Raw genomic sequence first — 13,133 nt, 5'->3', positions numbered from 1 at the left:
ATCTTTTACGTCTGCTGCCCAGTTGGAGGGAGGAAAAGAAAAAATGACCGGGGTAGATGGAGTCATTGATTATGATTGCAATGGGCTGGGTTGCATTCACAGCACTGAAATTTCTTGTTTTCTTGGATAAAACAGTGCCATACCAAGCTGTGATATACCTGAATTGGATGTATTCTATAGTACACCTGTTTAAGAAAAAAAAATTGGCAGTGGAGGTGCTGGTGTGCTTCTTTGACTATAGCGTCCACATTGCTAGACTAGGACACAATTGGTTATACATACATCTTGAAACTTGAAGCTCTCAACCATCTTCACCTCAGATAGGGGCATATGCTTCATTCTAAAGTCAATGACCAGTTCCTAGTTGCGTGGTTTTACAAAAGTAACCTCACAATCAACATCAGCAAGACCAAGCGACTGATTGTGGACTTAGGAATATATGTCAGGAGAACACACACCAATTCTTATTGAGGAGTCAGCAGTGGAAAGGGTGAGCAGGTTCAAGTTCCTGGGTGTCAACATCTCAAGTGTTCTCCCCGAGCCTAAAACATTCATGCATTCATAAAGACACTAAGCTCTACTTTGTTTGAGGGGATTTGATATGTCATCAAAGACTTGCACATTTCTATATATCTATGGTGGAGAGTATTCTGACTGGTTGCATTACAGCCTATTATGGCGGTTCCAATGCAGAGTGTTGGAGATTCAGCCAGTTTGATCAAGGCTCAAATCTTCCCACCATCAAGTACACCTTCAAGAGGTGATGCCTTAAGATCACAACAGCCATCGTTAAGGACAGTCACCATAGGACATTCCCTCTTCTCATTACTACCATCAGCGAGGAGGTACAGGAGCCAGAAGACCAACACTCTGTTATAAGAACAGCTTCTTCCTCTCCGTCATTAGACTTCTGAAGAGTCCATGAACAATACATAATTGTTCATCTTTTGGACTATTTATCTATTTTGTAACTTGTAGTAATTTTTATATCCTGCATTGTACTAAAATTTAAAGTAAATTTATTATCAAAGTAGATAAATGTCACTGTATACAACCTTGAGATTCATTTTCTTGTGGGCATACTCAATAAATCCATAACAGAGTCAATGAAAAACTGCACCAACTTGGGAATTCATCCAGTGTGCAAAAGGCAACAAACTCTGCAAATGCAAAAAAGAAAGAAAGAATAATAAATAAGTAAGCAATACATGGAAACATAGAAGTCTACAGCACATTATAGGCCCTCTGGCCCACAATGTTCTGCTGACCATGTAACCTACTCTGGAAACTGCCTAGAATTTCCCTACTGCATAGCCCTCTATTTTTCTAAGCTATCTAAGGGTCTCTTTAAAGACCCTATTGTATCTGCCTCTACCATCTTCGCTGGCAGTGCGTTCCACGCACCCACGGTGCATTCCAAGAACAAGAGATGAGAGTCTTTAAAAGTGAATCTGTAGGTTGTGGGAACATTTCAATGATGGGGCAAATGAAGTTAAGCCCTTTAGTTCAAGAGCCTGATGGTTGAGGGGTAATAACTATTCCAATACCTGGTGGTGTATGTCCTGAGGCTCCTGTATCACCTTCCTGATGGTAACAGCGAGAAGAGAGCATGTCCTGGGTGTTGGTAATCCCTGATGATGCTGCTTTCCTGCGATGTTTCATATAGGTGCGCCCAATGGTGATGAGGATTTTGCCCGTGATGGACTGGGCCGTAACCATTACTTCTCGTAGGATTTTTCGTCCAAGGACTTTTTTTTCCATACCAGTCTGTGCTGCAGCCAGTCAACATACTCTCCACTACACATCCATAGAAATTTGTCAAAGTTTTAGATATCATACCGACTCTTTGCAAACTCCTAAGGAAGTACCAGGACAGATCTTCCTATATAATAACACTAGGAATTTAAAGATGCTTAACATCTCCACTACTGATCCTTTGATGGAGACTGGGTCATGGACCTCTGGTTTCATCACTTGAAATCAATAACCAGTTCCTTGGTCTTGCTAACATTGAGTAAGAGGTTGTTGTTATGGCATCACTCGGCCATATTTTCAATTTCCCTCCTATATGCTGATTCATCTCCATCTTTGATTCAGCCTACGACAGTGGTGTTGTCGGCAAACTTGAATATGGCATTGGAGCTGTGCTTAGCCACACTCATAAGTGTAAAGCGAATAGAGCAGAGGGCTAAACACCTGTACTGATGGAGATCACAGAAGAGGTGTTGTTGCCAATTCAAACTGACTGGGGAAGACGAGTGAGGAAATCAAGGATACAATTTCACAAGGAGGTATTGAGGCCAAGGTCTTGGAGCTTATTGATTAGTTTTGAAGTGATAATGGTATTGAATGTCAAGCTGTAGTCGATGAAGAGCATCCTGACAGTATGCATCTTTACTGTCCAGATGCTCCAGCATTGAGTGAAGAGCCAATGAGATGGCATCTGCTGTGGACCTGTTGCTCCAGTAGGCAAATTGGAGAGGATCCAGTAGCTTCTCTGCAGGAGTTGATATGTTTCATCACCAACCTCTCAAAATTCTTCACATTGTGGATGTAAGTGGTACTAGGTGATAAGACATTGAGGCAGGTTACCATGTTCTTCTTAGGCACTGGTATAATTGAAGCCAGCTTAAAGCAGGTGGGTATTTCAGATTGCCGAAGTGAAAGGTTAAAGATCTCAGTGAACACTCCAGCCATTTGATCAGCACAGGTTTGTAGTACTTGGCCAGGTACCCTAACTGGGCCGGATGCTTTTCGTGGTTCACCCTCCTGAAGGCTACTTGCACTTTATACTTTATTGTTACCAAACAATTGATACTAGAGCGTACAATCATCACAGCGATATTTGATTCTGTGCTTCCCGCTCCCTGGAGTACAAATCGATAGTAAATATTAAAATTTTAAATTATAAATCATAAATAGAAAATAGAAAAATGAAAAGTAAGGTAGTGCAAAAAAAAACCGAGAGGCAGGTCTGGATATTTGGAGGGTATAGCCCAGATCCAGGTCAGGGTCCGTTCAGCAGTCTTATCACAGTTGGAAAGAAGCTGTTCCCAAATCTGGCCGTACGAGTCTTCAAGCTCCTGAGCCTTCTCCTGGAGGGAAGAGGGACTAAAAGTGTGTTGGCTGGGTGGGTCGTGACCTTGAATATCCTGGCAGCACTGCTCCGAGAGCATGCGGTGTAAAGTGAGTCTGAGGAGAGAAGATTGGTTTGTGTAATGTGCTGTGCTGTGTTCACGATCTTCTGCAGCTTCTTCCGGTCTTGGACAAGACAACCTCCATACCAGGTTGTGATGCACCCTAGAAGAATGCTTTCTACGGTGCATCTATAAAAATTAGTGAGGGTTTTAGGGGACAGGCCAAATTTCTTTAGTTTTCTCAGGAAGTAAAGGCACTGGTGGGCCTTCTTGGCAGTGGACTCTGCTTGGTTGGACCAAGTCAGGTCATTTGTGATATTGACCCCGAGGAACTTAAAGCTTTTGACCTGTTCCACTTGCGCACCACCGATGTAAATTGGGTCATGCAGTCCGCTACTCCTTCTGAAGTCAACAACCAATTCTTTCGTCTTGCTGACGTTGAGGGATAGGTTACTGTCTTCGCACCATGCCACCAGGTTCTTAATTTCCTCTTTGTACTCAAACTCATCATTACCCGAGATACGGCCTACAATTGGTGTGTCATCATCAAACTTACATATTGAGTTCGATGGAAACTTGGCTACACAATCATGGGTGTACAGTGAGTACAGCAGGGGGCTGAGTACATAGCCTTGTGGGGCACCGGTGCTCAAGAGTGATTGTAGAGGAGAACTTGTCCCCTATTTTTACACCCTGGGTCCTGTCTGGGAGGAAGTTGAAGATCCAGCTGCAGATCTGAGTGCTAAGGCCCAGGCTCTGGAGCTTAGGAATCAGTTTATTTGGAATGATGGTATTAAAGGCAGAGCTGTAGTCAATGAAAAGGAGCCTTACTTACGCGTTTTTATTCTCCAGGTGTTCTAAGGAGAAGTGTAGGGCCAGGGAGATGGCATCTGCCGTTGACCTGTTGCTCCAGTAGGTAAATTGCAAAGCATCAAGGTTGCCTGGTAGGCTGTGGCTGATGTGTGCCATAACCAATCTCTCGAAGCACTTCATAACAATTGATGTCAGAGCCACAGGTCGATAGTCATTCAGGCATGCCACGTTGCTCTTCTTTGGCACTGGGATTATCGTTGCCTTCTTAAAACACGAGGGGATCTTAGACTGAAGCAAGGAGCAGTTGAAGATGTCAGCAAACACTCCAGCTAGCTCGCTTACACAGGCCCGGAGAACCCGTCCCGGGACGCCATCAGGGCCCGTTGCCTTCCTTGGATTTATCTTTAGGAAGGCCCTTCTAACATCCTCCTCAGTGACGATGAATCTCGATGCCACCAGGTCCAGTTCATCCGGAGCGAGCAGGATGCTCCTGTTCGGTTCGAATCTTGCGTAGAATACGTTAAGTTCGTCAGGAAGAGAAGTGCCACAGTTTTTGATATTTCCAGCCTTTTTGCACCCAGTGATCTCATTTAGACCCTGCCATAGTCTACTGGCATCCCTCTGGTTAGCCTGGGCTTCCAACTTGGCTCGATATTGCCTCTTGGCGTCCTTAATGACCTTCCGGAGTTCACACCCGGATTCCATGTAGCGACTGGTATCCTCGGACCTAAAAGCCGCAGCTCTAGACTTCAAAAGGGACTTGACCTCATAATCCTTCAGTCCTTCAGTCGGCCTTAGACTGAAATCACAGGAACATTGGGTGCTGTGGGAGTTTATGATGGCCCCTACATGTTTTGATGGTTAAAGCAAACATAGAAGGCATTGAAATCATCTGGATGCTAGGCCTTGTTGTCACCCATGTTGCTTGACTTAACATTATAAGAGGTGATAGTATTCAAGCCCTGCCGTAACTCTTGAGCATCCTTCTTTGATTCAAGCTTAGTCCAGAATTGCCACTTCACCTGTGAGATGGCTTTCTGGAGTTTTTACCTGGACCTCTTGTAACTTACTTTGTCACGAGACTGGAATGCCTCTGATCTGGCCCTTAGCAGATTGTGGATCTCAAGTCCATGACAAAAATGGTTTATTCATTCAGATCCTCAGATGAATCTTTGAACTTAGTCGAGTCCGCTGACTCAAAGCAATCCCGTAGCTGCTTTTCTGCATCCTGTGACCACCTTTTTTGTCCTAATCTCTGGAGCTTTGCTCTTTATCCTCTGCCTGTATGCAGGAAGGAGAAGGGCAACCAAGTGATCTAATTTACTGAAATGCAGTCTGGGCATGGAACAGTAGTAGGCATTCCTTATTTGACTATTAGGTGTTTAAGGTTGGGGAAACATGAATTTGACCAAACTGCCACATTAGAGCACCGCCGAGTGTTTATCATGAAACACGCACCTCCATGTTTTGCCCTTTCCGAATCAACAGTTCAATCCGATTGGTAAATCACAAGGCCTTTGGGTCTGTCTGTTGTATCTGGTATGCTGGGGGAATGCCACATCTCTCTCAGATATCTCTTACTTCCCTCCGATACAAGAATCTTGCTCTCGGGTTCTCAGTTTTGTTCTCCAGCAACTGCATATTTGCTAACAAGATGCTGGATAGTGGGGACTTCAACCCTCTGCATTTCAGCCTGGCTTGGAGTCCCCTTGCCCCACTTTCTTCTAGCCATGGCGATGACCCTTACCCTACATGGTTTGCAAGTCCTTCAGAAGATTGTGATATTTGTAGCCACAAAACAACAGATTTCACGATGTATGTCATTGGTACTAAATCTGACTTTGATAATATTACAAAGAGTCCAAAAATCAAACATATCAGATTCTGTTAATGTGAACTATTGCTAAAAATTGCTGAAATTATTGGACCGGTAAGATAGAAGCTATGGAGGGAGAAACAAAATTAACCTTTTCGTCAGAACTTGACAATCTCACAAAGAATATTGTGTTCTGTAAAGCTATTTTTCTTTTTGCAGCTGAGGATATGCTGGTACTAAATTTAACAATGGATAATATGTTTCTTTTATTCGGTCTCTAGATCAGCTCGGACAGTTGGAGGATAAAGGAAAAGGTTCCCTACCATGGTCCGTGTATGGAGTGTACATCCAAGCAGCAGGAGGCCCACTTGCATTTTTCTTTATATTAGTCCTTTTTGTAATGAATGTAGGAAGTGTTGCCTTTAACAACTGGTGGCTTAGTTACTGGATCAAGGCAGGAAGTGGGGTAAGAACTGAGGTGGCATTTCATAAAGCTGATATATATATAAAAAGAAATTTAAGTTGACGGTATTAATCATTTTTGCGTAATTTCAACATTATTGTGTCTTTTTTAATGTGGTGAATACCTGTGCCAGTTATCCAACACTTAACTGAAGGGGTGGCCCAGTAGTGTAGCAGTTAGCGTGATACTATTACAGCACCAGTGATCTGGGTTCAGTTCTTGTTGTAAGGAGTTTGTGCATTCCGTGATCTTGTGGGTTTCCTCCAGGTACTCCAGTTGCCACCCATGTACCAGACACATGGGCTTGTAGGCCAATTGTTCACATGAGTGTAATTGGGTGGCACAGGCTCATTAGATCCATCAGAGCATGCAACCTATTGAATTGGGGACCATTTACAGGGACCATGTAACCTTAACTGGGATCTGTGACTTTAAGGTCTATTCCTGATGCTGTAATATGCCTTCATTTCTTCTATTATTTTGTTGCCGACATTGCAGTGGTTTTCCTTGCTACTTTGATGGGTAAATTAAATATTTGAAGTACATTTTATAAGAATTGTATAGTTACTTTCAACTTATTAATGTAGAATTGGTCTTTAATTTTGAAGTAGAAGGTGAAAGCTTATTTGCTCTTTGCATCAATCTCAATTGATTTCAGCTCCATTTAGATGGTTTGTTTGTGCTTTGTGCCTTTTAAATTGCTACCAGATTGTTAAGACTATTTGTCTTTAAACACCAAGTAGCAGTGGATTCTCCTCACCACCATTTAACAGTTAAGAGTCCCAGTTTATATTAATTGCTTGCATTTATGATACAGAGGCTAATTGGATCATATCGGGACCATCATATTTTGGCCCAATTAAGTGGCTGTTCCATTTAGCCGAAGTTTCATCAAAATAGTTAAGAGGTATAAAAAGTCCAAGACTGAGTAACAGTATGTATTTGAGTGAAATACAGAATAAACCAGAACACTACCAATACCTCTACAGTCCTATAAAACTATATTAATTCCTAATAGTTATCAACAGAGAAATTTATCTGCCTTGTTTTTGTGATTGAATGTAAAAGAACAAAATCAGCATAGGCACCTACTGCTGATAATGGACTGCCTCCCTTCAATGCTTTAGCCCAGCGGTTCCCAACCTTTAGCAGAGGGTGGTGAATCTGTGGAATCTATTTCCATGGATGGCTGTGGAGGACAAGTCATTGGGTAAATTTAAAGTGGTGGTTGATAGATTCTTGGTTAGTCACGGTGTCAAAGGTTACAGGGAGAATGCAAAAGAATGAAGTTGAGAGGCATAATAAATCAGCTGTGATGGAATGGTGAAGCAGACTCAGTGGGGTGAATAGCCTAATTCTGCTCTGATGTATCTAATATTCAGGGTATAATTTCGATCTGTTTTTTCCCTTCCAAGCACATCATACCTTTCTTGAGTATATTAAAATGCATCTGCTATATATCTGCCATTGCACCAGTATCTCTTCTGAATTTGGTTACTATTCTATTTATTATTAGCTGCAAATTTTGTGTCATGTTTTAAAATTAAAATTAAAATCAAGCAATGCCAATGGTCTTTCAATGGTATATATTGGTGCTGAGTCAGAGAAGCACTAATCACTGCTTCCTAAACCAATTTAAGTATCTATGTGCCTTTTGTACCACATTCCAACTAAAGAATTTGATTCTTTATTTTTTTAAAAATGTATGTATTTCCATCCCCCTCCATTGAGTTATCATTTTTCATCATATGACATAGTATTTTATTTCTCTTTAAAATCATTCCTCAAATGTTGCCAACCATTAAATGTATAGTTCTTTTCAATTTCCAGAACAGTCAATTAATGAATGATGGAACAATTAATAAATAGGATTCTGTGTTATACATTCATTGTTTTGTGCCTGGAAGGTGCCTGCACCTTCAAAGTGAAACAAAATAATGTGATCATCAAGTGGTATAGTCAGCTTAAAGTATTGTAATTTTTCTCGAAGTTACAGAAATGTTTACTCCAGCATCTTCCTTGTACTGTTACAGAAACATTTCCAAACTTTCTTATTATGTACTCTTTCTTTCAGAATACATCTGTGACGATAGGGAATAGAACTCATGTGGGTCAAAGCATGAAGGACAATCCGCATTTGCGTTACTATGCAGAGATCTATGCACTTTCTATGGCAGTAATGCTGATTCTCAAAGCAGTGCGTGGCATTGTATTTGTTAAGGTACATGAACTTGAAATATTAAGGTGTAGTACAGTACTTAATCTTAAAAATTATTTTCATTAATCTTCATATCAAAAACTCTAACTGCCCTTCAAGATGCATCTCAGATTAGCTTCATGATAAACAGTAATGTTATGTTTGGATTATGGTTGTTTTGGTATTCATTGACATAGAGTGCTGCAGTATTCCTAGAATGAGATATTGTTCCTCAAAATTACATTGGGCCTCATTAAAACAGAGAAAGGTTGGAGTGGAATTAAGTGACAGGCAACTGGAAGCTCAGGTCCACTCCTGTGCACTGAATGCAGATTTTCTACAAAGCAATCACCCCATGTGCATTTGGTCTCTCCATTGAAGAGTAAGCTACATGGTGAGCTTTGAATGCTCTATACTAGATTAGAAGAAGAGTAAGTGAATCAGTTTCACCTAGAAGTGCTAGGAGAATAGGTGTTGCATTTCCTGTAGTTCTGAGATTAGATATTGTGAACTTCCAGATTAAAACACAACAAATTTCCATCTTTAGTTAGCTCTTTCTTTTGATCCCTATCAGAACTGGCCACTTCTGCTTTTTATCATTTTGGCTTAGTTTTTCTTAGTCTACAGTACTTAGCAAAAGTCTTAGGCACATATATCTAGAGATATAGATATATCTATATAGATAGATATAGCTAGACTGCCTAAGACTTGCATTTGTCAACATGGAGTGAAGAGCGAGTTTGTAAATTTGGTCGGAGCAAAGGATGGTGGGAATAGAGAGGGCGGAGTGCCTTGAAAGGGGTGTAGGACAGGTGGCAGAAAAGAAGTGTCACAGGTGCAAACATACCCAGCCCAGAGACACCAGGCAAGGTCATGTGATACTAAACAATTGGTTTATTGATCATTATAGAATGTGTCTCTGGAGCTTCCTGCTCTCTTCCCTCTACATTCCCCTTTTCCCAGCCATGATTCCCCTCTCCCTGCCCCTTTCCCACTCTCAGTCCACAATAGAGAGTCATATCAGAATCAGGTTTATAATTACTCATCCCACACAAAATGCTGGAGGATCTCAGCAGGCCTGGTAGCATTTATGGAAAAAAGTACAGTTGACGTTTCAGGCTGAGACCCTTCGGCAGGACTGGAGGGGAAAAGATAAGGAGTAGATTTTAAAGGTGGAGGAGAGGAACACAAGGTGGTAGGTGATACCAGCGGGGGTGGGAGAAGATGAAATAAATGGCTAGGAAGTTGACTGATGAAAGAGATTTAGGACTGGAGAAGAGGGAGTCTGATAGGCAGGGATGGAAGGCCGTGGAAGAAAGACAAGGGATGAGGAACACAATAGGGAGATGATGGGCAAGCAAGGAGCTTCTGCCATCTCCAATGGGATCCCACCACCAAGCACATCTTTCTCTCCCCCCCCCCCCCCCACTGGAGGGATCGCTCCCTACGTGACTTTCTTGTCCATTTGTCCCTCCCCACTGACCTTCCTCCTGCAAATGGAACAAGTACTATACCTGCCCCTTCACCTCCTTCCTCACTACCACTCAGGGCCCCGAACGGTCCTTCCAGGTGAGGAGACACTTCACCTGTGAGTCTGTTGGGGTCATACACTGTGTCCAATGCCCCTGGTGTGGCCTCCTGTATATCCGTGAGACCCAAAGTAGATTAGAAGACCACTTCACCAAGCACCTATGCTGTCCATCAGAAAAAGTAGGATCTCCCAGTGGGCACCCATTTTAATTCCACTTCCCATTCCCTTTCTGAAATGTCTATCTATGGCCTCTATTATCGTGATGAGGCCACTCTCAAGTTGAAGGAACAACACCTTGTATTACATCTGGGTAGCCTCCAACCTGATGGCATGAACATTGATTTCTCGAACATCTGGTAATGACCCCCGCCCCCCACCTTCTTCACCAGTCCCCATCCCCCTTTCCCTCTCTCACCTTATCTCCTTGCCTGCCCATCGACTCCCTCTGGTGCTCTTCCCTCCTTGTCTTTCTCCCAGGGCGTTCTATCCCCACCTATCAGACTCGCCCTTCTCCAACCCTGCATCTCTTTCACTATCATTTCCCAGCTATTACTTCATCCTTGGTTGTCGAATTATTGAAATATATCTTTCTGGAAGCAAACAGTGCTTCTATACATTAGAATTACAAAGTCTAATGGTATCATGAAGATGGATTTGGGTTTGTTCCACTGCCAGTTGAACTGAAATGTACATCGCCAGACAATGTTAAAGAACTGGAAACAGGTCTTTGAGATGATACAAATATTTGGCTGAAGCTGAAACAGATCTCCAGATGAGGTAGGGAAGATTACACTCTGGCTTCTGTTTGTATTGTGGAAGGGAAATTTAGTTGACAGTTTTTCACGTTTCAGGCATTTTTATATTTAATTCTATGCAAGTAGTTTCACGATCATAATTTTATTTTTGGTTGGAATTTGATTTCGAGTAGATTCTTTCAATAAGATTGATATCAATAAAATATTTCGTGTTTTGATTTGACATCAATAATCAAAAATCATACTATGGCTGACATATCTTAATGAATTGCAAATAAGATGTATTAGATTTGAAATGAGTGGAAAATATAATTATCAACTTTGTTCCTATATTATTTTTGAAGGGAACGCTTAGAGCTTCATCCCACCTTCATGATGAGCTCTTTCGTAAAATCCTCAGGGTCCCCATGAAATTTTTTGACATTACACCCTCTGGCCGAATTCTCAATAGATTTTCAAAGGATATGGATGAAGGTAAATCTCTGTTACATTCTGACTCGTACGAGGTTTTTTGAAAAGCTTGTTATTTTTTTCTCTGTCACACGAAGATTGCCATGAAAATAGCATTGCAGATTAGTATTTCCTTATTAATTTCTCTGCATCTATAATGTGTGTTCTTTATCCATTTTGCTTAGTGGACACAAGGCTTCCTTTACAAACAGAAATGTTTATTCAGAACATCATTCTGGTATTTTGCTGCATTGGTGTCATTGCTGCTGTCTTCCCATGGTTTTTGGTTGCAGTTGCTCCTCTTGTGATTCTTTTCATGATTCTCAACCAGGTATCCAGGTAATAACTGTACACTTCCTTCTGCACTTGATAATTGTTTTCTTCTGTTACAATATATTGATCATACTAATGACATTATATAATAATTTCATGTTTCTTGTTGTTTATATTGATTCAGTTGTGCTTGTATCTGTTTTGGTCAGAATAAAGCTATGAGCAGAACTTCAGAATATTTTCATCTGATTCCCATGAAAAGTGTAATTTCTGCCAATGAAAATAAGACATTACAAATATCTTGCATCAGCTTTGTCTGAAAATGAGTACATTTAAGACTGTTTCAGTTATTACTAAATGCAGTATTAAGGCACATTGTATTTATTCTTTCTCTACTCCTGGAGGTTTACCAGTACAATAACAGTTTTATTTTTGACGAGTAAAATGAATTTCTTAGGATTGCTTTGACGTTAACAATAAAACCCTTTTGAAAAGTTGAGGCAGCTAGCATAGTAGGGAGTGTAACATCATTACAGCGCCGACAATCCATGTTCAATTCTGCTGCTGTCTGTAAAGAGTTTGTATGTTCTCCCCATGACCACGAGGGTTTCCTCTGGGAGTTCCAGTTTCCTCCCAGGTTCCAAGGACGTATGGATTAGTAGGTTAATTGGTCACATGGATGTAATTGGCCAGCAGTCTTTTTGCGACAGAAGGGCCTGTTACCTTGCTGATTCTCTAAATTAAAAAAAAGTGAGAATCTATCCCTGTTCTAAGTACTCCTTCCAAATTAATAATATTGTGATGGTCACGAGTTATGCAAATTGCATTTCTAGATATCTCTTGTTCATGTCCACCAATTGTATAATCAGTAGAGTAGAAGATGCCCATGAAAGGAGGATTTGATGGGTGTGGGCTTGTACTTACTGATGTTTACAATAAGGCAGGGGGTGGAATCTCATTGAAACCTATCGAATATTGAAAGGCTTAGATAGAATGGAAGTGGAAAGGATGTTTTTTATAGTGGGTGAGTCTTGGACGAGAGGAAATAGCCTCAGAAAAGAGGGATGTCCATTTAGAACAGATGAGGATTTTCATGAGCCAGAGGGTGGTGAATCTGTGGAATTCATTGCCTTGGACGGCTGTGGAGGCCAGGTCGTTGAGTAAATTGAGTGGAGGTTGATAGGTTCTTGATTAGTCAGGACGTCAAAGGTTATGAAAAGAAGGCAGGAGAATGGGTTGAGAGAGATAATAAATTAGCCATGATAGAATGGCAGAGCAGACTTGAAAGCCTAATTCTGCTCAAATGTTTTATAGTCATGGTCCTAAGAGTGTTCAGAGCACACTTTCTGGCTGTACTTTTACTCAAAGCAATTTCACAACAGCATCTGCCTGGGATCTATACCATTCATTGAAATTAATCTTGCTGGAGTAGAAGTGTTTTCTAGATTCATAGTCTAAAGAAATCACTGAATGTTTTTCCGTAAAATTGTTCTTGAAGGAGCTATGACAATTACTTCTGTCATGTCAGTCCTGATTAGAATCCTCATTACTGTCATCCACAGTGATTCGCTTAGTGAACCATTTATAACTTTATAACTGCAAAGCCACTGACATCCAGGTGCTGTTCCGATTTCAAGCCCATTACCATCATAACCAGATGTGCCTCAAACAAATTGATTGCACACATCACAACATAAT

General features: G+C 41.2%; 1 protein-coding gene across 5 annotated transcripts in view; it reads left to right on the top strand.

Moving 5' to 3' along the window:
• The window catches only part of abcc5 (ATP-binding cassette, sub-family C (CFTR/MRP), member 5), a 125,026-nt gene that overhangs the window by 81,658 nt on the left and 30,235 nt on the right, over positions 1-13,133 (top strand). For 4 of the 5 annotated variants that reach the window (XM_072255198.1, XM_072255196.1, XM_072255200.1 and 1 more), the window contains 4 exons: positions 6,048-6,232; positions 8,304-8,450; positions 11,057-11,186; positions 11,348-11,501. In XM_072255198.1, the coding sequence (XP_072111299.1) occupies positions 6,048-6,232; positions 8,304-8,450; positions 11,057-11,186; positions 11,348-11,501 (616 nt within the window). Of the gene's footprint in view, positions 1-6,047; positions 6,233-8,303; positions 8,451-10,621; positions 10,735-11,056; positions 11,187-11,347; positions 11,502-13,133 lie in introns of those variants that run through there. The other variant, XM_072255201.1, reaches the window with a different exon arrangement.

Source organism: Mobula birostris, chromosome 4, assembly GCF_030028105.1.
Source record: "Mobula birostris isolate sMobBir1 chromosome 4, sMobBir1.hap1, whole genome shotgun sequence".
Classification (NCBI taxonomy): domain Eukaryota; kingdom Metazoa; phylum Chordata; class Chondrichthyes; order Myliobatiformes; family Myliobatidae; genus Mobula; species Mobula birostris.
Note: the sequence above shows the minus strand (reverse complement) of the source record. Positions and strands in the feature narration are given on the sequence as shown.